Source organism: Heptranchias perlo, chromosome 23, assembly GCF_035084215.1.
Source record: "Heptranchias perlo isolate sHepPer1 chromosome 23, sHepPer1.hap1, whole genome shotgun sequence".
Taxonomy (NCBI): Eukaryota; Metazoa; Chordata; class Chondrichthyes; order Hexanchiformes; family Hexanchidae; genus Heptranchias; species Heptranchias perlo.
Genome location: NC_090347.1, coordinates 21,102,447 through 21,128,815, shown reverse-complemented (window position 1 = coordinate 21,128,815; position 26,369 = coordinate 21,102,447). Strand labels below are relative to the sequence as shown.

Genomic DNA, 26,369 nt, shown 5'->3' with positions numbered 1-26,369 from the left:
AGAGCTTATGGGGTTGAGGGTAATATATGGATAGAGGATTGGCTAAAGGACAGAAAACAGAGAGTAGGGATAAACGGGTCATTCTCAGTTGCCAGGCTGTAACTAGTGGGGTGCCGCAAGGATCAGTGCTTAGGCCTCAGCTATTTACAATCTACATTAATGACTTAGATGAAGGGACCGGGTGTGATGTATTCAAGTTTGCTGACGATACAAAGCTAGGTGGGAAAGTAAGCTGTGAGGAGGACACAGAGTCTGCAAAGGGATATAGACAGATTATGTGAGTGGGCAAGAAGGTGGCAGATGGAGTATAATGTGGGGAACAGTGAGGTTATTCACTTTGGTAGGAAGAATAGAAAAACAGAATATTTTTTAAATGGTGAGAAACTATTAAATGTTGGTTTTCAGAGAGACTTGGGTGTCCTCGTACAAGAAACACAAAAAGTTAGTATGCAGGTTCAGCAGGCAATTAGGAAAGCAAATAGCATTTTGGCCTTCAAAGCAAGGGGGTTGGAGTACAAGAGTAAGGAAGTCTTATCACAGTTGTACAGGGCTTTGGTGCGACCTCACCTGGAGTACTGCATACAGTTTTGGTCTCCTTATCTAAGTAAAGGTATACTTGCCTTGGAGGCAGTGCAATGCAGGTTCACTAGATTGATTCCTGGGATGAGAGGGTTGTCCTATGAAGAGATGTTGTGTAGAATGGGCCTATACTCTCTGGAGTTTAGAAGAATGAGAGGTGATCTCATTGAAATTTAAGATTATTAGGGGGCTTGACAGGATAGATGCTGAGAGATTGTTTCCCCTGGCTAGAGAGTCTAGAACTAGGGGGCATTGTCGCAGGATATGGGGACGGCCATTCAAGACTGAGATGAGGAGGAATTTCTTCACGCAGAGGGTTGTGAATCTTTGGAATTCTCTACCCCAGACTCTAGGGGAATCAAGGGATGTGGGGATCGGGCGGGAAAGTGGAGTTGAGGTCGAAGATCAGCCATGATCTGATTGAATGGCGTAGCGGGCTCAAGGGGCTGTATGGCCTACTCCTGCGCCCAGTTCTTGTGTTTACATGTGCGATTTCTGATATCCATTCAGACACGTATCTTATATTTTGAAAATATATGAGTCCCGCAAACTTTGAGTTGCCAAGTTGTTGCTCATTAAAAATTCCAGAGTTCCCATCATCACCATGCTTCACTTCACCATTGACTTTCACCACTTCCTGCAGCCACAGTGCATCTGGTGGTGCTCGCCACTCGTGATATCTGGGCCCCCTGCTGGTGAACAGCCACTCAACAGCGCAGGTAGGGCTGGCTGCATGCAGCCATCATGTAAAACAGCAGACAGCATGAATGTTATGTGCTGCCTGCATCTCAACAACCAGCCGCGGGTTAATCGCACACCGCGATCCCCACGCCCGTTTTCGGGGGTTAACCAATTTAATTCCAGCTGGGCCTTGCAGGTGCTCTGATTTTTTTTTTTCAATTTTAAATTATTCAAACAATGCAGGGACTACTTGCTATGAATTTCATTTTATGTACATCAGGGATGAGGGACTTCAGTTATGTGAAGAGACTGGAGAAGCTGGGATTGTTCTTCTTAGAACAGAGAAGGTTAAGGGGAGATTTGATAGAAGTGTTCAAAATCATTAATGGTTTTGATAGAGTAAATAGGGAGAAAATGTTTCCAGTGGCAGAAGGGTCAGTAACCAGAGGACACAGATTTAAGGTGATCGGCAAAAGAGTCAGAGGCGACATGAGGAAACATTTTTACGCAGTGAGTTGTAATGATCTGCCTGAAAAGGTCATAGAGTCATACAGCACGGATAGAGGCCCTTCGGCCCATCGTGTCCGCGCCGGCCATCAGCCCTGTCTACTCTAATCCCATATTCCAGCATTTGGTCCGTAGCCTTGTATGCTATGGCATTTCAAGTGCTCATCCAAATGCTTCTTGAATGTTGTGAGGGTTCCTCCCTCCACAACCATTTCAGGCAGTGAGTTCCAGACTCCAACCACCCTCTGGGTGAAAAAGTTCTTTCTCAAATCCCCTCTAAACCTCCCGCCTTTTACCTTGAATCTATGTCCCCTTGTTATAGAACCCTCAACGAAGGGAAAAAGCTCCTTAGTATCCATCCTATCTGTGCCCCTCATAATTTTGTACACCTCAATCATGTCCCCCCTCAGCCTCCTCTGCTCCAAGGAAAACAAACCCAATCTTCCCAGTCTCTCTTCATAGCTGAAGCGCTCCAGCCCTGGTAACATCCTGGTGAATCTCCTCTGCACCCTCTCCAAAGCGATCACATCCTTCCTGTAGTGTGGCGACCAGAACTGCACACAGTACTCCAGCTGTGGCCTAACCAGTGTTTTATACAGCTCCATCATGACCTCCTTGCTCTTATATTCTATGCCTCGGCTAATAAAGGCAAGTATCCCATATGCCTTCTTTACCACCTTATCTACCTGTTCCGCCGCCTTCAGGGATCTGTGAACTTGCACACCAAGATCCCTCTGACCCTCTGTCTTGCCTAGGGTCCTCCCATTCATTGTGGTGGAAGCAGATTCAATAGGAACTTTCAAAAGAGAATTGGATAAATACTTGAGGGGAAAAAATTTACAGGGCTATGGGGAAAGAGCAGAGGAATGGGACTAATTGGATAGCTCTTTCAAAGAGCACGCACAGGCATGATGAGCCGAATAGCCTGTACCGACTATGATACTATGTACATATATAATGTTATTAATTGCAGGGAAAGTGTCTCTTTTGGAAGAAACAGCCTTAAATGACTTTAAAAAGCAGATGAAGACAAACCCAGAGCTTGAAGATACAAAGACAAAGTTCCGTCTTTCTCTGGGAGACATTTACAAAGAGCTACGTCTACGAGGATATGATTATGGAAAAACCTTCCAGGGAATCTTAGAGACTAATAATGCTGGTAAGTGCTGTATTAAAACTTTAATTTTGTGCTTTCAAAATAGGCACATCTAACACATAACATGAGGGAAACTGTTATCGTAATATATTTACATATGTGCATAATTTTTGCCTCTCCTCTGCTAGGAGATAAAGGAAAATTGCTGTGGACTGGGAACTGGGTAACCTTCTTGGACACCATGTTGCAAGTTATTGTGGCCAGATTACCTGGACGCAGCTTGAGAATACCGATACGCATCCGTTCAGTCTGCATTGACCCACTACTCCATGGAGAGAGGATCCAAGAATACCAGGATAACAAAAAAGGTTTATTTTTGAAGACACTTATTATGACAAATTTGATAGTGTAAGAATTGAATATTTGACCTTCAAAAAGTTGAGGGATATTACATGATTAAGCCATTTTTTATATAAATATATATTTTATTTATTTTTATTTATATATATAATATATATATATATATATATATATATATATATATATATATAAATAAAATATATATATTATTTGGCTCAAGTTTTGAAAGCGGTGGCAGCTGTAGTCCATTTGTTTGGCAAATGTATATGGATAACATCAAGTTTTAAATCAATCCAAGTTTGGTAGTTAACTACATGCAGACCATTATTTTCTTAAAAGTATTATCCAAATGGCTGGAATCTTTCACGGTACCGCACATGTACCAACAGACCACACCTTTCTTTTCAAAATATCAGGTTCGGGTTTTGAAAGTAGTGAGTTTTGCTCCTAAATGTTAATCTCCAGAAGCCTTGTTTTGTTTCAGTTTATGGAGATTTGACAGAATGCCTTGATGTTTGAATTCATCTATCTTTTTAGATTGCATTTCTGTACTGCATCACGTAATCAATATAATAATACATCTTTGCAACTTTCTTTATATGCGAATATAGCAAATGCTACTTCGTCACAGTAAAATTTACAAGACATCGCAAAGCTTCAATTAAAGTCACTTTTAAAACATTAATTCACATCCACATATTAATACAATGTAGCAAAAACTGCTGAACATTGCAACATTTGCCTGTGGAACAAAGCAATGATTCAGTAGAATGCTAGGCCTGTATTTTGGAACAGAAGCAGAGCTTTGGTTTATTACTGATCAATAAAATTGCTAGTATTCCATGAGGTTTCTTACTTCTAAACGTGCTCATTGCACTGTGCTTTTCTCTCTGCCTCTTCCTCCACAGCTGTGGATATCGTTGTGAATCGTTGTCTTGATAATGTTGTGGCGGGAGGAGTCCAGCTAAGTGGGACACATGCAACAGTAACTCCACGACGCCAGCAACAGCATACCCTGCCTATTTTGCAAGAGTTCCACTTCAGCCCATACTTTGAGAATGAATGTCTGAGTGGCAGTGAGAAACTTCGCTCCTGCCTAGCACAGTGCAAAGGTGAGTGGCCATTCTGAGATTTAATATTTCTGCCTGGTTTTAATAAAATATATTTGGGAATTGTATTTTGTCAGCAGTGCCACTAAAGGAATCAAAGTTCAGTAATAACTCTGCACAGACTGCAGTCTCATTTCTGCATCTATTGCTCTACTATTTTTTTCCCCCTTGTGTTTATGTTTCCTTGGGTTATGCAGCGCTCCACAGTACAAGAATTGTACATCCAGGCTTCTCATGATGCTACTGAGTGACTGGCCAATATGAGGTGAGAAGCAAGCCAGAGTTGACTCCTTTCCTTCACTTGGGGAAATGCTTGGTTGTCACTCAGTGCATCTGTTGATGACTTGTCCAAAATCAGGAATTCGCTGTATGGGGAATCATTGTGCTGCAGTGTATTGGAGCAAAAACACCTTTTGCCACCTAATTCTACTTTATAAGAACATAAGAAAGAGGAGCAGGAGTAGGCCATATTGGCCCTCAAGCCTGCTCCACCATTCAATAAGAGCATGGCTGATTTTCAACCTCAACTCCACTTTCCCACCTGATCCCCATAATCCCTTGATTCCCTTAGAGTCCAAAAAACCAATCAATCTCAGTCTTGAATCTACTCAATGACTGAGCATCCACAGCCCTCTGGGGTAGAGAATTCCAAATATTCACAACCCTCTGAGTGAAGAAATTCCTCCTCATCTCAGTCCTCAATGGCCGGCCCCTTATCCTGAGACTACTCTCCAGCCAGGGGAAACAACCTGTCCACATCTACCCTGTCAAGCTCTCTTAGAATCTTAAAAGTTTCAATGAGATCACCTCTCATTCTTCTAAACTCCAGAGAGTATAGGCCCAATCTACTCAATCTTTCCTCATAGGACAACCCTCTCATCTCAGGAATTAATCTAGTGAACCTTCATTGCACCATCTCTAAGGCAAGTATATCCTTCCTTAGATAAGGAGACCAAAACTGTACACAGTACTCCGGGTGTGGTCTCATCAAAGCCCTGAACAATTGCAGCAAGACTTCCTTACTCTTGTACTCCAACCCCCTTGCAATGAAGGCCAACATACCATTTGCCTTCCTAATTGCTTGCTGTACCTGCACGTTAACTTCCTGCGTTTTGTGTACAAGGACACCTAAATCCCTCTGAACACCAACATTTAATAGTTTCTCACCATTTAAAAAATATTCTGTTTTTCCTACCAAAGTGAATAAGCTCACATTTCCCCACATTATACTCCATCTGCCACCTTCTTGCCCACTCACTTAACCTGTTTATATCTCTTTGCAGACTCTTTGTGTCCTCCTCACAGCTTACTTTCCCACCTAGCTTTGTATTGTCAGCAAACTTGGATACGTTACACTCAGTCCCTTCATCTAAGTCATTAATATAGATTGTAAATAGCTGAGTCCCAAGCACTGATCCTTGCGGCACCCCACTAGTTACAGCCTGCCAACCAAAAATGACCTGTTTAGTCCTACTCTCTGTTTTCTGTCTGTTAAACAATCCTCTATCCATGCTAATATATTACCCCCAACCCCATGAGTCCTCATCTTGAGTAACAACATTTTATGTGGCACCTTATCGAATGCCTTTTGAAAATCCAAATATACTGCATCCACTGGTTCCCCCTTATAAGTTTATCAAACACGATTTCCCTTTCATAAAACCATGTTGACTCTGCCTAATCATGTTATGATTTTCTATGTGCCCTGTCTTAATAATGGATTCCAGCATTTTTCTGACAACCGATGTCAGGCTAACTGGCCTGTGGTTCCCTGTTTTCTCTCTTCCCTCCTTTCTTGAATAGCAGGGTTACATTAGCTACTTTCCAATCCATTGGGACCGGTCTAGAATCTAGGGAATTTTGGAAGATCACTACCAACCAAATATAGATGTGCTCATTTTAAAAGCAGCAACTTGCAGTCAACTGTCTCTGATTTAAAAATTTATATTTTAAGGTTTTGTGCAGAAGCTGCAGGACAAGTTGTCGAAACATGGACTGAAGCTTGCTTTCTCGGGTCTACCTACTGGTATAACTGCTACTGCTGCACCAACTGGCTCAGAGAAAGGACTTCTGCACATGCTCAATGTACTGTGTGGCCTTGACCTGAATGGGAACCTCTTGTCAGAACTGCAACAGACAGTGGAGATGGAAAAGGATTGTTTACAAGAAGATGAATTACTGAATGGGTTACTGGTTAGCCCAGCATTAAAAACCTGTCTTGAAGTCTGCCTGGAAAACATGAACAAGAAGTTGAAGATCATAGAGGTAACAGCATGATTTCCCTTTTCTAGCAAAGTTTATGTATAGTTATCTCACATAAAATACCTTTGTGACCGCAGCTCACCATGGGTTTGTGATAGTGGTTAGGAAAAGGAATGGGTTCAGAAGGGATAGGTCATGTCTGACCAGTTTACTATAGTTCTTTGAGGAGGTGATCTGGTGGACAAGGGTGAGGAGGTGAACGTTAACTACCTCAAACTTGGAAAGGTATTTACCACTGTCACAATTAACAAATTAATTCAGAAGGTTTGTGCCCGTGGTGTAGATGGAGAGAAAGGGCAGGTTGGAGATAGGGTTGTAGTTGGAGAAAACCAAGAGGTTGACGGTGAGCTTTTGAAGGTGGGGTTGATGACAGCAGTGTTGAATGGGGTTGGGACAGTGCCAGAGAATTTGATGTCAGTAAGAAAAGGGCAAGAGGAGTGAGAAGCTGGATCAGGAAGGGATCTATGGAGATGAGTTTGAGGGCTGAGAGACCAATGCAGAGAATCTGCAGGATAGAGGCTGAGGTGGGAAGAGAGTTGAGAGACATGAGGTGGTGGGGGGGAGAATGACCTCAGCATGATATTTGAAATGAAGTCCATGAGCTTCTTACAATTAGTATCAGAGCTGAGCATGGAAGGTGCAGGGGAGGGAGAATGGAGGAAATGATTTGTGGTTGAGAAGGGGAGGCTGGGAATGTTCTTGTTCTCCAGAATTATTCTGAGGTGTTAGTAAGATTTATCCACAGAGAGGGAGTAGCAATACTCCCTCTAAATAATGTTTCTAACTGATCACAAAGAGGGTCTGACAACAGTGATGAATTCCACACTTCAAGGCATGGGTCATTTCTGGTAAAGAAGGTTACATGTGAACTATTTACAAATATTATTTCACAGCAGAAGTACTTGAATGCTATACTGAGAGTTTTTCATTTAACTATTTACTGATCGATTTGATTTTGGTAGCTTTATGCTCCCTTCCCTTCCAGCCAGGTCCAAGTATTCCCTGTGGTTGATGACCATTGTATCTGAAAATATTGATGCTAAATAATTTAGGATAATCTGTCAACAGAGTGCTATAATGGCAACTGAATGTAATGCTTCCTAAGCTATTAATGGGCCAGTGGACTTTAGAATATTCTATATTCAGTGAAGTAGACTGACACATACCACAAATGGCAGTTGTCTACTTCTGAGCCAATAAAAGGCCAGTTACACCTTGCAAGGATTGAGGAGACAGTGGAATTTCTAACATAGCCTGATACCATAGTGAAAGTGATTTTGTCAGGACAGTCTGAGCAAAGTCAACAATTATCACAAAAAAGCTCTGTTTATTATTTAAGCAGTGTAATTTTTGGGGGGTATTTTGAACGTTCAGTCCACACATACCCAGATAGTAGGGGGTTGATTTTAACTCCCAGCGGGTTTCTGAGGGGTGGGTCGTGTGCAAAACGCACTTGCTGGCCCAGATTTGAGGCCCAGAGTATTTTCACTCCTGGCCTCAATTGGTTGGTGTCACCTTTATCATATTTGGCACTTTGGTCTTTTCATAGTAGCTACCCAGTCAGCATTGTCAGTAAGGCATTGATATCAAAGTTGACTCACTGGTTTCAATGTTACTTAATGAAGGATTAAGGGAGTGGTGAGGGGGGTAAATACAAAGGGGCTCTGTGTGTAACTTTTCAGGGAACGGGAATAAGCAGGTCACCGGAAGCGCTGTTCTATGAACTGATGGCAATGCATTGTCATGGCCCTCCTCTGCTTCTCCTTCACCTTCGCCTTCACCTGATTCTTCCTCGTCAGATGATAACTCTTTGTGTTGCTGCACCTCCTCCAACTGCAACCCTCTCTATATTGCCATGCTGTGCAACATGCAGCACATCACAATGATGCGACGGGCTTTGTGTGGGGCCTATTGTAGGGAGCCCCTAGACCTATCTGGCACCTGAACTTCTGCTTCAATAGCACAATAATGTGCTCAATGATGTCCTGCTGGTGCCATGGTTGTGATTGTACCTGAGCTGTTCAGGTGTGGTTGGTTTGTGGCGGGGGGGGGGGGGGGGAAACGTCATCAGCCATGTGTGTAGCCCTTGTCCCCACGCAGCCATCCCGTAAGGTTCTGGAAGGGTGGAATAGTGGAGGGATGGGCGAGTGTCGCAGGATGAAGGTGTTATGACAGCAGCCAGCAAAATTGGCACAGGCATTCAGTGCCTGAAGCCAATCCTACGAGGTTTCACTGACCGGCCCAGTTAAAATCCCCTTGGGCTCCTAATGACATCATAGGATCCCGATTTGCATGCATTCACGAGGCACCTGCCTGCTTCCAGTGGGCATCTCAAGCCACCTAAATGATATCCAGAGTTATAATGGGGGCCTGCAGGAATTGATCGATTTTAACAGCATTCCCGCCGGGCGAGGTGGGTTAAAATCAACCCCTAGGTATAGTATGTAGAATAACAGTTTCAGAATTGTAATTTTGTTTTAAATGAAGAAAGGCCCTTTATGTGTAATGTCCTTGAGAAATCTGTTGTTACTTAAAATTGACAAGGTGAGTGGTGAAGACTGCAAGTGACCTACAGTACCTTTGCTGAATTGCCAGACTCCAAAGTACTGACATGTTTCCCATTATTTGCTGTGCAAATTCAAACTGCTTAATCAAATATAGATATTTGTGTCAAAGATTTTCCAGTCACATTCAATCTGCGCCTCTTTGTTTGCACAATGTAGTGTCTGGTCTCCAGATGTATATGCAGCCTATCGGATTAGTAACACACCTTGCATTGTACAGTACATTCAACAAGGAATGCTGTTTGTAAAACTTCTTAAAACACTGTGGCAATTCTGATTTTAAAATGAAGACTATTCTTCCTAAAGTTATGGGCCAATTTTTGTGACCCGTCCGCCCCATTTCAGGTACAAACAAGGTGTAAGGGACTGCGAAAACTAGATTAAGTGGAATAGCTGTAGAAAAGGGGGCAACATTGGGTGGTGAGGCCCTATCGCATACCCTGAGCTGAATTTCCCTCCCGCCCCAGCCGGGACTGCTCCTTCCCCACCCGTCACATGCAAAGCTGAGATTGATTGATTTTTGTTAGGTATGGGTATTATGGGTTACGGAACCAAAATGGGTAAATGGAGTTAAGATACGGATCAGCCATGATCTAATTGAATGGCAGAAGGGGCCGAATGGCCTACTACTCCTGTTCCTGTGTTCCAGAGTGGCGGGATCAAGGTTCCCAGCCCATTTCATTCCCGTCTGGCATGGTAGGCCCGGGGGTAGCAGTGGCAATTGCACCAAATGGAGGGAGAGGTCAGGTGGATCAGGCTGCCGGAGAGGTGCAAAAAGAGGTGGCATTATCGCGCTTTGGCAGACATGGTGCTGGTAGAGTCTGCTCTTTCCAGAGCAGGCTGCAGCGTCCGACATCCGATGGCATCACTACAAGATTTGAATGCTTAACTAACTGCTGTGTTGAAATTTTCTTCAGAAGCATCCAAATCATAGCATGTTATGTTTGGCATGGATCAAGAGCCAGTGTCGCCTGCTTAGTTACACCCGCCAAGATGCCACCAAACCATTTCTTTAGGCACGGCACACGTACCTGTCCTCTCAGCAACTGTCAACAGCGAGGGAGATGCAGAGCTGTGCCAACTGCTGCAAAGGCACCTGTGCTACCTGATAGCAGGGGTCTTGTATGTGTAGGGACAGTAAGAGTCAGCTGTCACCTGGTTGCACCTCCTTATAAGCATGCTGCAATGCTAGCCTATGAGATGGTGCTATGGAGTGACACAGAGGGCACCCTTCCTTGCAAGCACCTCATGTAGAACCAGCAGTCATCAAACAGGGGTTTGATGCTCTGTCACTTTTTGGCAGATTCATGCCTGCACCCAGGATTTCCTTTCCCTTTATTTTAGCCTGGCCTTTCTTTATCCCTTGCCACTTCAGCCTAGCAAATAGTGCAGATGAGCTGAGATGACTCTTCGCACTCTCAAAGCTTTCTGAATTATTGTTCCCCCTTTATGGTCCGCCATTCTGTGTCTCTGTCCCTTTTAAAATTCACTACATACAATTTTCCACTCCCAACACTACTGATGAGTGCTATTTGCACTTCAGATTCAGGTGGGACTATCACCAATTCTAAAACATTTAGAACGAACTTACACCTGAAGACGGAAATTGTTTCCATGGGCCCCAAAAATCTCCAAGTCATCCATGCCAGTTTCCTTCAGTGCTGCCCTTGCTGGAGCTTTTGAGTTCAGTGTGAGGGCACCTAATTTTCCTGTGCCACTAAGGGTGTATTTGCCACTGCCCACTTGCCCCATTTAGCCAGAAAGTCCAACAGCTGCCCATCATGAGAGGGGGCGGGGTGATGAGGTTTGCCCAGGCTCCCTCAAACCCCAGCCATGTGCCCTTCAAGCCCCACTTGCCTGGCCTGGACCCCTAACACCTCCCCCCTCCATTTTACAGTGGGTTCCCCTGGTGTCCTGTCAAAATTACAGTGGGAGTTCGATGGGACCCCCAAGGAAATTCGGGGCCATAAAGTTTTACTTTACTTTCATAATTATTACTTACGTATTCCAGCTGAGAAAATTCTAGGAAGGGATATGATCTAAGAGAGAGTCCATTCCTTGAAATGAAGAAGCTCACATAAACCACTGAATTATATAATCACCTGCCCTAAAATTATTGAATTAAATAGATGAACCATTGCCTTTCTGCAGTCTTGTACTATTGTAAAATTAATATGTGGTGGTTGTTATTTTGAAACCTCTTTAAACCTTTTTTACTTTAAAACGCAGAATAAAATTTTCCACCAGCATTTCTTATGGTTTCAGCATAGCTACTGCTTGAGTAACACCATGGATACTGTCAACGTCACTGACTCAGAGCATCATGTTCGGGGGTGGGCACTGCTGGTTTACATGTGATAAACAACCTACCTGGAGAGGGCCTTTAAATAAACTGTTACGTATTAAACATGGTGAATGTGTGCACATTTCTAGTTAATTATTTCCCGAATAGTGCATACTGAACCACAAAAATATTTGATATATCTTTTATAAGTCAGGATCAATGTGGTCTCCTGGAATAGTTTTGATCGCCTAAAGGGGGTCAGAGCGGAATTTTCCAGATTTTTCCCCTAATTGGTCTGGATTTTTATCTTCGTTTTCACCTCTCCGAGGAGATTACATGGCTCTGGGTGGATTAGGGAGTGTCTGTATCTTGATGCATAAGTCATCACCACTGTATGGGACAGGCTAGATGGACCAGTTGGTCGTTACCTGTCTGACGTTTTCATATGTTTATATGTTAATGTTTTTATAGTAATATCCTGATTTTTTTTTTTGCTTCCCCCCTTCCTTTAGGTCTCGGCAGGCAGTGGACACTTGTTCTCTCGCATTGTCCCAATACTGGGCAATCGGCTAGTATTGAATTTTGATTATATCGCCACTGATCTGAACCCTGATTCCCTGTCAGCCAGTCAGAACCAGCTCCAGGACATGGGTGTTTCCATTGATCAGTGGAATCCAATGAAGCCTGCCCCTTCAGATCTGGCCAATGCTCACTTAGTTGCCTGCAACAGTTCAGCATTCCTTTTTGACGACCCTCTGACAATCATCTCCAATATGGCTGCTACACTGAAAGGTGGTGGATTTTTGTTGCTGCACACGCTTCTTAAAGGGGAACTCCTTGGAGAGACGATCGCGTTCCTTACAGGAAAAGATCCCAAGCAATCACAACGGCTTCTAACCCAGGTAAAACTATTTTGAAATATTTAACTATATCTATCCTTTAAGTATACCACATACAGCAGATTGAGGATGTGAAATCTGTTCCTACTTTGTTTTTCAGATATTTTCACAAGGAATAAAAAGTAAAGCACCAGCATAAACAAATGTAACCTTTTAATATTGTTAATGTTGCGCTGTATATTTACTGAATATGAATATATGCTTATGTATATAGTGATTTGTGGTAGTGTTTTATAGGGAAATGCTTCTTTAAAGAATGACTGGTTTCAATTTGTTGATAATGTTTCTGGGAATATGTTTCTGTCTAGTGCATCTTCTGACTTATCTGAACCAATGGTACAGGAGATTTTTTTCTATACATATAAAATTCAATGCATTGAATTTTATGTGTTTGCTATTGACAGAAATAGCCTTTTAGAGAACACTGTGTGCATGCTACTTTGAGATACAACTATCAACATCCCACCCTTTTCCCCCATGACACACTGTATATAGATACTTCAATCTATACCACTTATCAACTAGTTGCCATGAAATCAGTGTCAGTTCCCTTTGATTTTCCTTCCAGTAATTTATAATGGCAATAGCATTCTGTAGGCCAGTGTTTCACATCTCTTTTAGAGGCAAGGCTGTCTCCTCAATTCATCTCAAACTTTTGTCTGCCCAGAGATAGTGGAGCCAAACGCAAAGGTTGGCTGATTCCATGATCAAGTTCTGGGTTAACACCATCCCATAACAAACATGCAACATCTGCCGTTGGCAAGTGGGATTCTTTGTCAATGCTATCTTTGGGCATTTCTTCATTTCTTCAGATATGTATTTAACTTCAGTTACAAAATGTACTGATTTCTCTCTAGATTCATTAATATGACTAAATAAACAGAAAGTGGGACTCTCTACATCCATGCATTGTGTTCACCAATTCTAATGTTAATTGCAAATGTACAATTTTACAAACTGATGGTCTTTGGTTTTTGACAGAGTGAGTGGGCAGAGGTATTCAGCCAGGCCTCGCTGGACCTGATTAGCATGAAGAAATCTTTCTATGGCTCTGTCATACTTCTGGGTCGAAAACAGGAAGCTCCAAAGAACCCTATTTTCCTGTCAGTCCATTCATCAGATTTCAGCTGGGTTGAGCCACTGAAAGTAAGTATAATATCTGCATCCTCTTGAGCATCTTGCGGCCAAAGGGTTGTCAAGGCAGTTATATCCAACAAGAGTTTTACTTCTTTCTGTGCAAGTTACTGCATTTGTTTGGAGTTGCTCTCTTTTTATCAAGTTAAATGTGACACAAGCATACTAGTCATATTGGCTATTTGCAACTGTAGTGGAATTTTATAATCCTTGCTATTTGTCTCCTCCCCTCCTGAAGGCACTGATTCCTTCCTGGGGTACAGTTCTAATGGTGCTCTTGGGCACCTAAACCATCATTCATGTATGAACCTTGCCATTGAATGAAGCCAGACTATTTAACCATAGCCCATGAGCTCAGTCCTGTCTTTCCCAGTGTTTGCAGGGCTCATTGATAGTTATCAGGAGTGGTAACACAAGCCAAATGCCCTCTCTCTAACCTGAGGCCAAACCTTCCTGGTGTTTATGGACCGGCTAATCACCACAGAAAGTCACTGAGTCTTCAGCGTTTGTAGAAGTTGATGATGTGTATATATCTAGTCAGTGTCAAAAGTTTATCTTAAATCAACATTTCATTTTTGTGTGTTTTTAATTGTTTCCATTAATGTGCTCTATTTTGAATCACAGTATTCTAGAGTTAAGATCCCCTTCGCCCCACCATTGGCAGCCATGCCTATGGCCACTTAGGCTTCATGCTCTGAAATTCCCTCCCTAAACCCCTCCACCTTGCCAGCTCCCTCTCCTCCTTTAAGGCCCTCCTTAAAATCCACTTCTTTGACTAAGCTTTTATTGTTCGCCCCTCCTACTCTCTCCTACTTTGGCTCAGCATCCATTTTGATCTGATCATGCCTCTGTGAAGTGCATTGGGATATATTTCAATGTTAAAGGTCTTAATGCACGTTGTTGTTAAGCAGAATGAAATCCCCAGAATTAACTTTTTGGCAAAAAAAGTACTGAATTCAAAAGTCTGAATGCTGTGGGACATGCTGGGTCCTATAAAAGTTTATTTTTTCTTGCAGACCATCTTAGAAGAGCCTTCCAACGAGCCAGTCTGGCTTATGGCCACTAACTGTGGCAATTCTGGAATTGTCGGAATGGTGAATTGCCTTCTTCAAGAATCTCATGGAGATAGAATACGGTGAGATTTTTATCCATTAACAAAAAATAGGGAAACCAGTTTATGGTACCACTTTCCTGAATGCTTTTTAAAATATATTTATTAATGTCATTTTCAATAAGATCCTTGGTGTTTTTTAAGTTTATTTTTCTGCCAATTGAGAATAATGACCATAGATTTTTTTTGAACTGTAGCCTTTTCTTCACCATAAACTTGCCAAGCTAATGTCAGTTAAAACTTTTAGGTACTCTCTATGAAAATTATTCTAACCCCTTCTATCCTTAATGGCTTTGAACCTGATCCTGGAAGTGAACGCACTTTCTAAATTTTATTTTTATTGATCTTATTTTTGGTGCACACTTGTGCACCTCAGGGGTGCTGTGGAATGAAACAGCAGGTGTCAGCACCAAAGATGTCACACGACAGGTCAGGTATTGCATGACCAATTCAAAGTCCAGGACCCTATAATCTGCCCTTGTGATCTTAACCTGACATCCAAAGAACACTTCCATTGCAGCATTGTCAGTGTTTTCACTTCTTACACCAGCTGTTGTTACTGCCTGTGTAATGAGAATGCCAATTTAGTGCTGAGCCGTGGACGGTTTTGTGCTTTGAGACTGCCCCAATTCATTTTATGCAAGAGCCTTACATGCAGCAGTGAGAGGAAGACTTTCATCCCATCAGTCTCAGCTAGATTTCGAACAAACCCAGAGATAAAAGGACAGTGTACTAATCAACAGCACCCCCAATCCCAAATTGTCCAAACACACGAATCTACTAAGTCCTTTAGCCAGTCCATTTATGGCCGTTGCCACCCAACTTCCTAACTGATTTCCCCTTTCAGATACAAAATCTGTGATAGTAAATACAAATTATATTTGAAGGCTCTAATGCTATATCTCTTTCTCTCTGTCAGTTCACTAAAAATGTACTTCCACCAGACACACTTCCAGGGGCTGAAGTTTGCTGCTTTTGCTCTCCGTAAAGCTTACTACTTATGCTAAAGCCATCCAGTACCAGTATTTCTATGTAGTACCAGCCCCCACCCATCCTGCCTCCCACCCCAGCCTCCCTTTGCTTCTCTTCATTTTGAGACTGAGTGATATTGATACTAATCTATCAGTCTCACTTAAGGCTTCTAAATATATACAATGAAACAAATCAAAAAGCTGGTTTGGGGAGGTAGTGCATTGTAGGGTTGTTTTGAGACCATCTATTTTGTATTTGATCCATGGATTACTTTCCTTATGCTTGGTTAAAATGGCTGTTCTTGGGTTATGTTCTTCATCCAGACAAATTTCAGTATACAGTTTTGAAACTCAAAAATGTTCTTTTAATTTCCTATACACTCTTGGTAATACCTTGTGAAAATTCACTTGGATGAGTTACTGTTTAGCAGATCCATTAGTTGCTGTACTCCAGAATGTTTCAGCGAACAAATTAACAATGTTCTAGGGAAAAGTGAAATGCAACACCAGTGAGACTGGACCCTTTGTGCACTTATACATCACAACATGTGACACGGGCATAATGACATCACTCTGCAGGGCTTTGAATGCTATTTTGTCACGAGAAACGTTCAGCTTCTACCAATAAAATCAAAATGGTAGGTTTTATAAAATCTGCAAGCGATCAGTGGGGTGTGAAAGGCCAGAAAGTGTGGAGTTTAGCCTCGGTGGGAGTTACTGGGACATGTACTGAAATTTTCATTTTGGAGCTACTTAAACTTGCTTGTTTGGTGACTTAACTGTTGATATTAGAAAAAGAGAAGGAGGATCTTGCATGTATATAGTGCCATTCGCAAAGCACTTCACCAGAACTGAAAGGCTCCTTGCAGAGGTGTAGTCTTGGCCTGAGACTAAAGAGGGAGAGTGGGATTAATACAGCTGCTGTTATAGAAGCAGAAGGCTTAGCTGAAATGAATAGTGAGAAAATATCACCAGAGGAGAAAGGGAAATAAACAGGTTATAATGTAGTGAGAGATAAAAGCACTGTCATAGAAGGGGAAAAACATCAAAAACTTAAATGAGAAAACCATGAAAAAGAGTAAGGATAAATGTTCCAAAAAATTGGTGTCAGGATTGGATTTTATAAGTGTGAATGCGCAAAGCATTCAAACCAAAATTGAAGAGTTAAAAATATCAATAACTAATCGAGGGGATAGCAGAGGCTATTCTTCTTAAATGTGCAAATTGTAGAGTAGCCAATGTAACACTTCTGTTCAAGAAAGGAGAGAAGGATGAACTAGATCAGAGAGTCTAAAATCAATTGCATCAAACTCTTCAAATTGATAACTTGAGATAAAATTAGCAAGAATTCGCATGGGTTAATCAAGGACAGCCAGCATACACTTTTTAATTTCAATAGCCAGGAAAAAAATGGGCAATAGCGAATCAAGCGGCACAATTATACCCCACCTGATTCTCTAATAAATTATGAGCTGCACCATGGCACTGTATATGTAAAACTGCTGCAAAACAACAGATGCAAACGTTCAAAGAAAAAAAAAATTGAAATATATTCTGGTAGTTTAAATTTATCCCACTTGTGCTTGTAACTACAAATCCATTCATCTATGTTGATAGGTTTTGCAGTACATTAGCATCAAGCTGCAGACATGATTTTTTATCATATTTATCTGACCTCAGGTGTGTATTTGTAACAAACTTGATCTCTTCGTCGCCTGTCCCATCTCTGGACCCTTGCGGAAAGGACATGAAAACCATTCTCCAGAATGACCTGGTGATGAATGTCTATCGCGATGGACACTGGGGGAGTTTCCGACACTTTTTCCTACAACAAGGTATTGCTCTTATTTGTAAATATCACTAAATGAATTTAATCTGTTTAATGAAGATTCTTCCTGCTTTATTTATGCTCTACATAAAAGTGAATAGACTGTTCTCCAAATGAGGACATCATTTTAAGATTTTTCATCCTCACTAGAGCTACGTAAGCAACCTCATCTCCTCCTACCTGCAGTGCGTACAAGATTTCATTCTGGAAACAGCAATTAAAGATTTTGCTACAAGGATTGAGAAATTTGGGAGGTTGCCTTTGGTAGTCTGAGAGGGAATGTCTCTTAAGTGTTTGTTCTCATCCAAGCACCGTTATAGATCTAAAAAGAGGAGGCAAAAATAAACCCTGGTAGCTCTTTACTATCCAAGGCAAACCTGTTTTTCCTGTCTATTGAAGTGGAGCTTTGAATGTCATAGAATCTGCCTTTGGGAAATTGCTGTTAGAAGAGGAACACCTGATGTAGTGCAACTCCTATTGCAGCCTCCATTTGACAGATTATTCATGAGGGGAACAACCCCAGTGATGCAGGGCTTTCTTGCTTTAGTGCATTATCTGTTAATATTGTTATCAGAAAAGAAAAACACAGGTAGGTGCGAAAATAATTGGAAAAAGAGGGAACAGCACCATCACAATTCAAAGAAAGAGGAAGTCCATAGTAGATATATATAGTAATTGACCTCTCTTGCCACCTTGTTTGCTTTGTTGTGCTGCATTAGGAGGAAGAATCATTCCAAAACAAACCTCACACTTATGGAACTTCAGTTTCCATTGAGTACAGTTGACATTGAGCATATTTTGACACTCGAGAGAGAGGTGAATGTGGCGCCAGCTGTTCAGACATCCAAGTATTTGTTTTAAAAAAAGAGATTAGAATTAAAGCCCCTATTGTTCTTATTGAGGTATTACATTAGTGAACATCATGTTGATTGTTTTCTGGACTGAGAGTAGTCATAATCATTAAGGATTTACCACAATGTATTATTAATTTAGCAGGATGCCTGCATGCCAATTATTCCATCTTCGAACCTCTCCAATCAGGTTTCAGACCCTGGTACAGCACTGAAACGGTTCTAATCAAAGTCACAAATGATACCCTCTGTGATTGTAACCATAGTGCGTTATCCATCTTTGTCCTCCACAACCTCTGCAGCCTTTAACACGGTCAACCAAACCATCCTCCTCCATTGCCTTTCCTCCGCTGTCCAGTTCAGTGGGACTGCCCTCACTTGGTTCCACTCTTATCTATCTGATCGAAGCCAGTGCATCTCCAGTAATGGCCTCTCTTCCCATCCCCTCCTCTTCCTCATCTACATGCTACCCCTTGGCAATATCATCCACAGACATGGGGTCAGCTTCCACATGTATGCTGACAACATCCATCTCTACCTATCCACCACTTCTCTTGACTCCTCCACTGCCTATGTGGTGTTAGACTGCTTGTCTGATATCCAGTCTAGGCTGAGCTGCAATTACAATCGCCCGGGAGCAAGTCCCCACCAGACTTACTGACTGTAGGAATGGTGAATAGATAGGAAAAAAGATGGGGAAAAAAAATAACTTTTTATTTCCTATCCAGTAAAAACTGTTTACCTTATGAATGATGTAATGTCAAGTTGCTCAAGTAACCTAGCCCAGCCTCTCTGTACTGCACTTGCTTTCAAATTAAATCTAGAAGCTGTGTAAAAACAGATTTTGTCCTTACAGACCAAAATAAGGAACAGACCGAGTTTGCCTATGTGAATGTGATGACCCATGGGGATCTCTCATCTCTCCGTTGGATTTTATCGCCGCTGCAACACTTCCATTCCAGCGATCCCAGTATTCAGCTGTGCAAGGTGTATTATGCATCTCTCAATTTCCGTGACATCATGCTGGCAACTGGCAAACTGCCACCCGATGCCATCCCAGGTACGGCCACCTGATTCTAATTTAGCTCTGTAGACTTTAAAATGATTGCACTGTTGTGTCTCCTTTTACTTTAACATCCCCTCCAAAAGTTTTGAATGGAGGTATATTGATGGGATGAGATTCTGTGGTAGAGAATATAATGCTCAAAATGGCAGGGTGCAGGTATGACATGGGGTGGGGGGGGGGGGGTTGCGGGAATCTGTGTAAATACTTTTCCACAATAAATGTAAGCTTGGGAGTAGTAGGCTTATCTGACCGGTCATTCTGCAGAGTTTACTTTTGACAGATTTAACCAGATAACATTAACGACAGGCTGTGGCTCCCTCTTGGAATACTGCCACAACCTGCCTGAGCTACTCTGCTGTCATCATTACCAGAACCATGCAGCAATTCACACTATACCATTAATGAGCTTGTCACTGGGAAATGTAATGCCCTCGGTTTGCAGCAAATAGCTGTGCATTCCAAGAAAAGAAATGGAGCAGAGCCATAACGCTGTATATGAGATGTGAGTGGAACTGTGCTTCCTATTGAAATGAATGAGGCATAGTGGGCAATTTTAACCAAATAAACCGTTGGGAACCTGATGGCATCTGGTGAAATGCCGGTTTTACGCCCTGCCCGATTTTACTCTTCTTTGAAGTCAGAGAGTAAAATCAGGCGTGGTGCAATACCAGCATTGCTCCCGATCCCATCAGTTTCCCGATGGGCAGGTTAGGTTAAAATTGCCCCTATTAGGGTCTGGTTTTCAGTATGCTACTAATGATTGCACCCAAGCCTGGGAAAGCAGTGCAGGATTACAGTTCTCCTACCCCACACCCACCCCCCCAACCCGCAAAAATCTCTTACTTAGTCATCAGTATAGTTCAGTTTTTCTGGGCTCCTTTCTCAGCACATTTTCCATCAAATATCCTGAATCGTGTTTCATTTCTGTTTGCACTGTCAATTGCTGTCTTGTTTCCTAGGTGATGTAGCTCTGCAGCACTGCCTGTTGGGAATGGAATTTTCAGGTCGTGACCCTAATAATAGGAGAGTGATGGGACTGCTCCCTGCCAAGGGACTGGCAACAGTTGTAGATTGTGACATGCGATACTTGTGGGAAGTTCCAGAAAATTGGTATGTATCTAACAGTATTTCTTGGGAACATAAAGCTAGTTGGCATAGTCAAAATTGTTTTAGTTTGGGCAATATAGTGTTGCAGGTCCATCAAGTGTTAGTGTTTTCTGATCTTATATCCTAAGACCTTGAACAGAGATGTTGAACCAAGCAAACTAATGCCTCAATTTTAAAAAAAGGACAAAGGGATTACATGTGTGTGTTTGTACAAAATATTCTCTAAATGGGGTATCTATGGGAGCTTATAGGAACATAGGAACAGGAGTAGGCCATTCAGCCCCTCGTGCCTGGTCCGCCATTTGATAAGATCAAGGCTGACCTGTGATCTAACTCCATATACCCGCCTTTGGCCCATATCCCTTAATACCTTTGGTTGCCAAAAAGCTATCTATCTCCGATTTAAATTTAGCAATTGAGCTAGTATCAATTGCCATTTGCGGAAGAGAGTTCCAAACTTCTACCACCCTCTGTGTGTAGAAAACACAGTTTTGATTGAGAAGAAATTTATGTAAATAAAGAACTTATATTTATAAAGCTTCTTTATTATGTCTTCACGATGTCCCAAACACTTCACATCTCATGAATTACTTTTGAAGTGTAGTCACTGTTGACTGTGGGCAATTGTATTCAGATTACTTAAGTGTTCAGATTACTAAAAGTCACCAAAAACATGTTGATACAGATTTTATTTTTACTTTACCCCTTGCTCTTCACTTTTTGTTATTCTGCCGTGACATTTATGGTTGTCTCCAGTCACCATCATTATTATTCTGGGACTAGCTCATGTCAGCTGAAACTGCAGGATAGGGTTGCTTTGTTTTGCCCCAATGTAGTGCCCCATCTGGTGGCCTGAACTGATAAAATTCATTCTTGTTGAGATTGTGATCTGAACATGAAAGCCTTTGATTAGGAATCCTGCCACTACCACTGGAGTTACCAAGCAGCTTCAAAACATAACATTTGACACATCAGTGTAGAACAACATGAGATTGAAAGTAGTCCCACATTTGTATGCTCTACCACATTGGAGTGTGCAGTCTATAATCAATTAAATTTCACACATAAATGACATTTCTTTAAAAATTGATTTCGCCTAAACCTAGAACAGGTAGGTAAATATTTGTACTTGTTTTTTTTCCACTTTTTTCCCTTCTTTCCTGAAGTTAGTGACAGCAGCAGCTCTCTGACCTTGCCCAATTGATTCTCCTTCAGATTTGAAGTAGTCATGTGTTCACTGGCTATTTAGTTGCATCACAACTGAAATTGATTCTGCCTTCATTCAAAGCCAGTGCCCCACCCCCCTCCCCACACACTCTTTCCAGCTAAGATTACTACTCGAGATTAGGAGGGCAAATACTGCCTGATTGTGGTTTCCACTTTCTAACCTATGGGCACTGAAGCCAATTGTTATTGCCTTCCTAGTTGAGATTGGTGAACTCCTAAAGACAGAGGATCGATCCCAAGATCTTTGTCACTGTATGGCTCAATTGCCTACTAGGTGATACATTTAATCATTCAGCCATTGTTCCACAATGTAAATAAAGAAAGAACTTACATTTATAAAGCTTCTTTATCATGTCTTCACAATGTACCAAACACTTCACATCTCATGAATTACTTTTAATGTGTACGCACTGTTGACTGTGGGCAATTGTACTCAGATTACTAATGTGTTCAGATTACTAAAATTCAGATTACTACAATTTGCCCAAACAGGTGGTTTTCATGCAGGAGCCTAGGCAACTAGTATTGGCAAGCTACTTGATCACAGGGGCATTATAATCAAGCCTGATCCTGTCCTCACCTGAGGCAGACACTTGTGTGCTTTGCACTGAGGGTGACTGAATAAACATTAGGAGATAGGAACTCTGTTAATTTTAACCCTCCCTATCCCACAGATGCTGAGGCCAATTGTAAAACACTCATTGCTATCTCTGCTGAGATCAGTTAACTCAGCACAGAACAGGGATCAGACCTGGGACCACCTTGGTCTGTTTGATTCAGTAGCACATTACATGCTGCACTTACCCAGTGATTCATTAGGAGAGCTCCATATTTTCACAAAAAATGTGTGGTTTTGTGTCTTTATTGTTCTAGCTGCATTACCGATGCATGGTTGCACACCTTAAAGTCCAACAGAGATGTTCAAATACTTATCAGAATAACTTGAAGTCCTAGGAGTTGATATTTAGTTGTTTCTCTATAGTTTTTTTATTAGTGTATGAAAAATAGCATTGCTATTTACTCATTCTCTGCTTTTTATTAAGGTCTTTGGAGGAGGCTGCTTCAGTGCCTGTTGTTTATAGTACTGCATATTATGCATTAATATTGCGAGGTCGAATGAAGAAGGGCGAGAGTATACTTATCCATTCAGCATCCGGAGGTGTTGGACAGGCTGCAATTGCCATCGCCCTCAGCATGGGATGTCGAGTCTTTGCTACTGTCGGTAAGTGAAATTAGATCCTTTTTGGTTATAAAAGGGTTCAATTATTTGGCAATAATATCAAGAAGGTATAGATTTATCTTTGACCTTAGCGCATCTATGTATTGGCATGACGTGATGCCTAGTACTTAAAAAAAAACTTCTTTACAATAAATTTTGCTAATTAATTTTTAGCTGTGTTTGTGTGTGATGGCAATGTGTTTGCTTGTAGTTGCCTGTGATTCACCAACTTTGATAGCAGGAACCAAAACAATAAAAGCTTTTGATGTTTACTCTCAATTATACGCTTAATGCGGATTTTAACATGGTTTGGGACCAATCAAAATTCTTCTTTCTGAATGCATTAGCTGCTAGTGTTTCAATCTGCCTGCTGAAGAACAGCAGCAGTTGCTTTAATAAATGTATCTATGTACATTTCAATCAAGCATCCTATTCTACATAATAATTCTACATTGAATGTGCAGAAACCATACTTTTAATCACACTTGATGGGGGGGGCACATAGAAAAACATCAACATAGAAGTATTTCCAGGGGCCTTTTCTTCATTAATATGTGTAGGTTAATCATTTTAAAGTTGTTTCAAGGGGCAATGACTGACCAGTTGATCGCTCCCTATAGGTTCCACAGAGAAGCGCATATATCTTCAGCAACGTTTCCCACAGTTGAATGATGAATCTTTTGCAAATTCTAGAGACACATCCTTTGAGCAGCATGTGCTACGAGTGACTGGTGGTGAAGGTGAGCTCTTAGATATATGTATTTGTTTAACTAGAATAACTGCATAATAGCCCAGTACCATTGTGGTAAGAATGCTTGCTAGCTTCACAATCCAGACATTGGTTAAAGTCATTGGACTGTCTAGTTCTTAATTTGGCTGCATCAGATACGTGTCCTGAAACAATCACCTCAAGCGCAAAGGCATTGTACCTACATAAAAATGATAATGGACATTAACTTCCACTGGTTAAAGTCTATTATCATTCTTGGTCGAAAGAGTTCCCCCTAGGTTAGTGTCAATGACCGATGAATGCGATGCTTTCCAACAGGCCAGTGAAGACAAATTAGGGGTATGGAGAGAGTATTATGCTGTTGGCGTCTGACCCAACCCGCCATATTAAGAACCCATCTGCATGGGGGTTGGAAAAGCCCATAGAGTATGTGTGACAGATGGAAATGGCAGTGGTCTTGAAAAGTAATGTCAGGAACCACCAACTTCCCTTGGAGCTGCCCTTCTGAGGTTGGTTTAAAAAAAAAATTCTGTCCAAGGCCTTCTAGAACATATTTGTGCGTTCTATCCACAAGAAAAGGTAGGGGTGAGGGAAGAGGGAGCTGAAAAAATACTGAAGAATGCTGCTTTCAATGGCTATTGAGGTGGTTGTTTCAGGACACATATTTGATGTTTTGAAGGCCCACAAAGTTACCAGAATTTTGATCCGTGAGGATTGTTTTGGCTTTACATAAAATTGCAGAGCATCATAAGTCTCTCTTCAACCTGGATACAGTCCTTTTTATTTTTATTCATTCATGGGATGTGGGCATCACTGGCAAGGCCAGCATTTATTGCCCATCCCTAATTGCCCTTGAGAAGGTGGTGGTGAGCCGCTGCAGTCTATATGGTGAAGGTACTCCCACAGTGCTGTTAGGTAGGGAGTTCCAGGATTTTGACCCAGCGATGACGAAGGAACAGTGATATTTTCCAAGTCGGGATGGTGTGTGACTTGGAGGGAAACGTGCAGGTGGCGGTGTTCCCATGCGCCTTCTGCCCTTGTTCTTCTAGGTGGTAACGGTCACAGCTTTGGGAGGTGCTGTCGAAGAAGGCTTGGCGAGTTGCTGCAGTGCATCTTATACATTAGTGCATCATTTTTGGACCGTGCTGAGAAGGGGCAAAAAGGACTTTGGTCTTTCTTGTCTTTCTTCAATGACATTAAAGTCTTTATGTGGCATATAAGACATATCCAGATAGTTCCTTATGGTTCAGAATTCCTCAGTGTGCAAAGAATGGGTCCATGTGGAATATTCAAGACCAAACTGTGAAGTGTATTTGTGGCAAAACTGTTGTAGGGAGGAAGGATTCTGGCCTGCATTAACCTGTCACTGAGCACACTGGAGGCAGAATCAGCTTCATAGTATGCAGGTCTCTCTGCTAAAGCTCCTCACAGAAGGATCTGGATTAAGCGGGATGATGAGGAAAGATGGTATGTGGTATTGCACATGAATGTTTAGAATGTCAAATTGGCAGTCAGGTTGCTGATACCCATGTTGGTCCTTTCACCTTCTGAAGATGTATGTGCACTGCATAACTGATGAGAAAACTAGACACTGAGAATAATGGCTGCTGGAAGGTGTTACTTGGAGTCTGGGTATGAGAACACATATGTATGTGGGGGGGTGTGTGTGTGTGTGTGTGTGTGTGTGTGTGTGTGTGTATATATATATATATATATATATACACACACACACACACACACACACACACACACACACACACACACACACACACACACGCTTTATTGACTACCACAATTGGATTTCAGAGAGCCACACAAATTGCTGCTAAAGCTCCACACCTCCACCTGGTAGAACTACCATCCAGTGACGAATGGTGTGTGGTCAGGTGACAATGGACTTGCACATATAACTGCTGTAAGGAGCTCCTTAATGTCCTTACTACATTAAGCTTTGATTATGAAGAATAATTTTTCTCAGAGCATTCTGTTAGTTAATCTAACTGTATGATGCCATTGCCTGCAGGAGTGGATCTGGTGCTGAATTCATTAGCTGAAGAGAAGCTGCAGGCCAGTCTTCGTTGCCTGGCTCGTTGTGGACGCTTCCTTGAGATTGGCAAATATGACCTTTCTAATAACAGTCCACTCGGTAAGTATGCTACAGTAAAAAGCAAATCTAGTAACTATTTACAGATAAAACAGTGGTCTCCAAACTGTTACTATCATTTTAATCTGTGATGAATTGAACTATAAAGTTATTTCCAATATCTATCTTGGGGGCAGATAAACCTTTCCAATTATTTTTTCCTATACAACATGTTTTAGTGATGGGCTAAATTTTAGAAGTCCTTTGTGATGAGCATACATTATTTTCAGGTATGGCTGTCTTCCTGAAGAATATTGCATTCCATGGAATCCTGCTTGATGGCCTGTTTGAAAAAAGGAGCAGTGAGTGGGAGGAAGTATCTGAGCTCCTGAAGGATGGAATACACAGTGGTGTGGTCAAACCACTGAAGATCACGACATTCTATCGAGATGATGTGGAATCGGCTTTTCGTTTTATGGCACAGGGCAAACACATTGGAAAGGTTGTTCTGAAGGTGAGGTCAAAAACATTTGGTCATGTTTCTTCTCACTTCTGAAGTGCGGTCTACTCTGGCAAGTTGCCTTCAATTGGAAGGATAAGCAGATTAGAAACTTCTTTCTATAAAGTTGGTGTGATGCACTTTATTGAAGAGCCACCAGTAAGCACTGCAGTGTGTCAGATATTCTGGGCCCACCTCAAAC

General features: G+C 41.8%; 1 protein-coding gene across 1 annotated transcript in view; it reads left to right on the top strand.

The window, feature by feature from the left end:
- Positions 1 to 26,369, top strand: part of fasn (fatty acid synthase) — an 84,980-nt gene that overhangs the window by 38,673 nt on the left and 19,938 nt on the right. The window contains exons 19-32 of the mRNA XM_068004162.1: positions 2,741 to 2,926; positions 3,052 to 3,231; positions 4,132 to 4,335; positions 6,287 to 6,597; positions 11,955 to 12,344; positions 13,323 to 13,487; positions 14,492 to 14,610; positions 17,238 to 17,392; positions 19,093 to 19,296; positions 20,262 to 20,412; positions 22,680 to 22,858; positions 23,476 to 23,595; positions 25,609 to 25,731; positions 25,959 to 26,182. Coding sequence (XP_067860263.1) covers positions 2,741 to 2,926; positions 3,052 to 3,231; positions 4,132 to 4,335; positions 6,287 to 6,597; positions 11,955 to 12,344; positions 13,323 to 13,487; positions 14,492 to 14,610; positions 17,238 to 17,392; positions 19,093 to 19,296; positions 20,262 to 20,412; positions 22,680 to 22,858; positions 23,476 to 23,595; positions 25,609 to 25,731; positions 25,959 to 26,182 — 2,711 coding nt within the window. The remainder of the gene's footprint in view (positions 1 to 2,740; positions 2,927 to 3,051; positions 3,232 to 4,131; positions 4,336 to 6,286; positions 6,598 to 11,954; positions 12,345 to 13,322; positions 13,488 to 14,491; positions 14,611 to 17,237; positions 17,393 to 19,092; positions 19,297 to 20,261; positions 20,413 to 22,679; positions 22,859 to 23,475; positions 23,596 to 25,608; positions 25,732 to 25,958; positions 26,183 to 26,369) is intronic.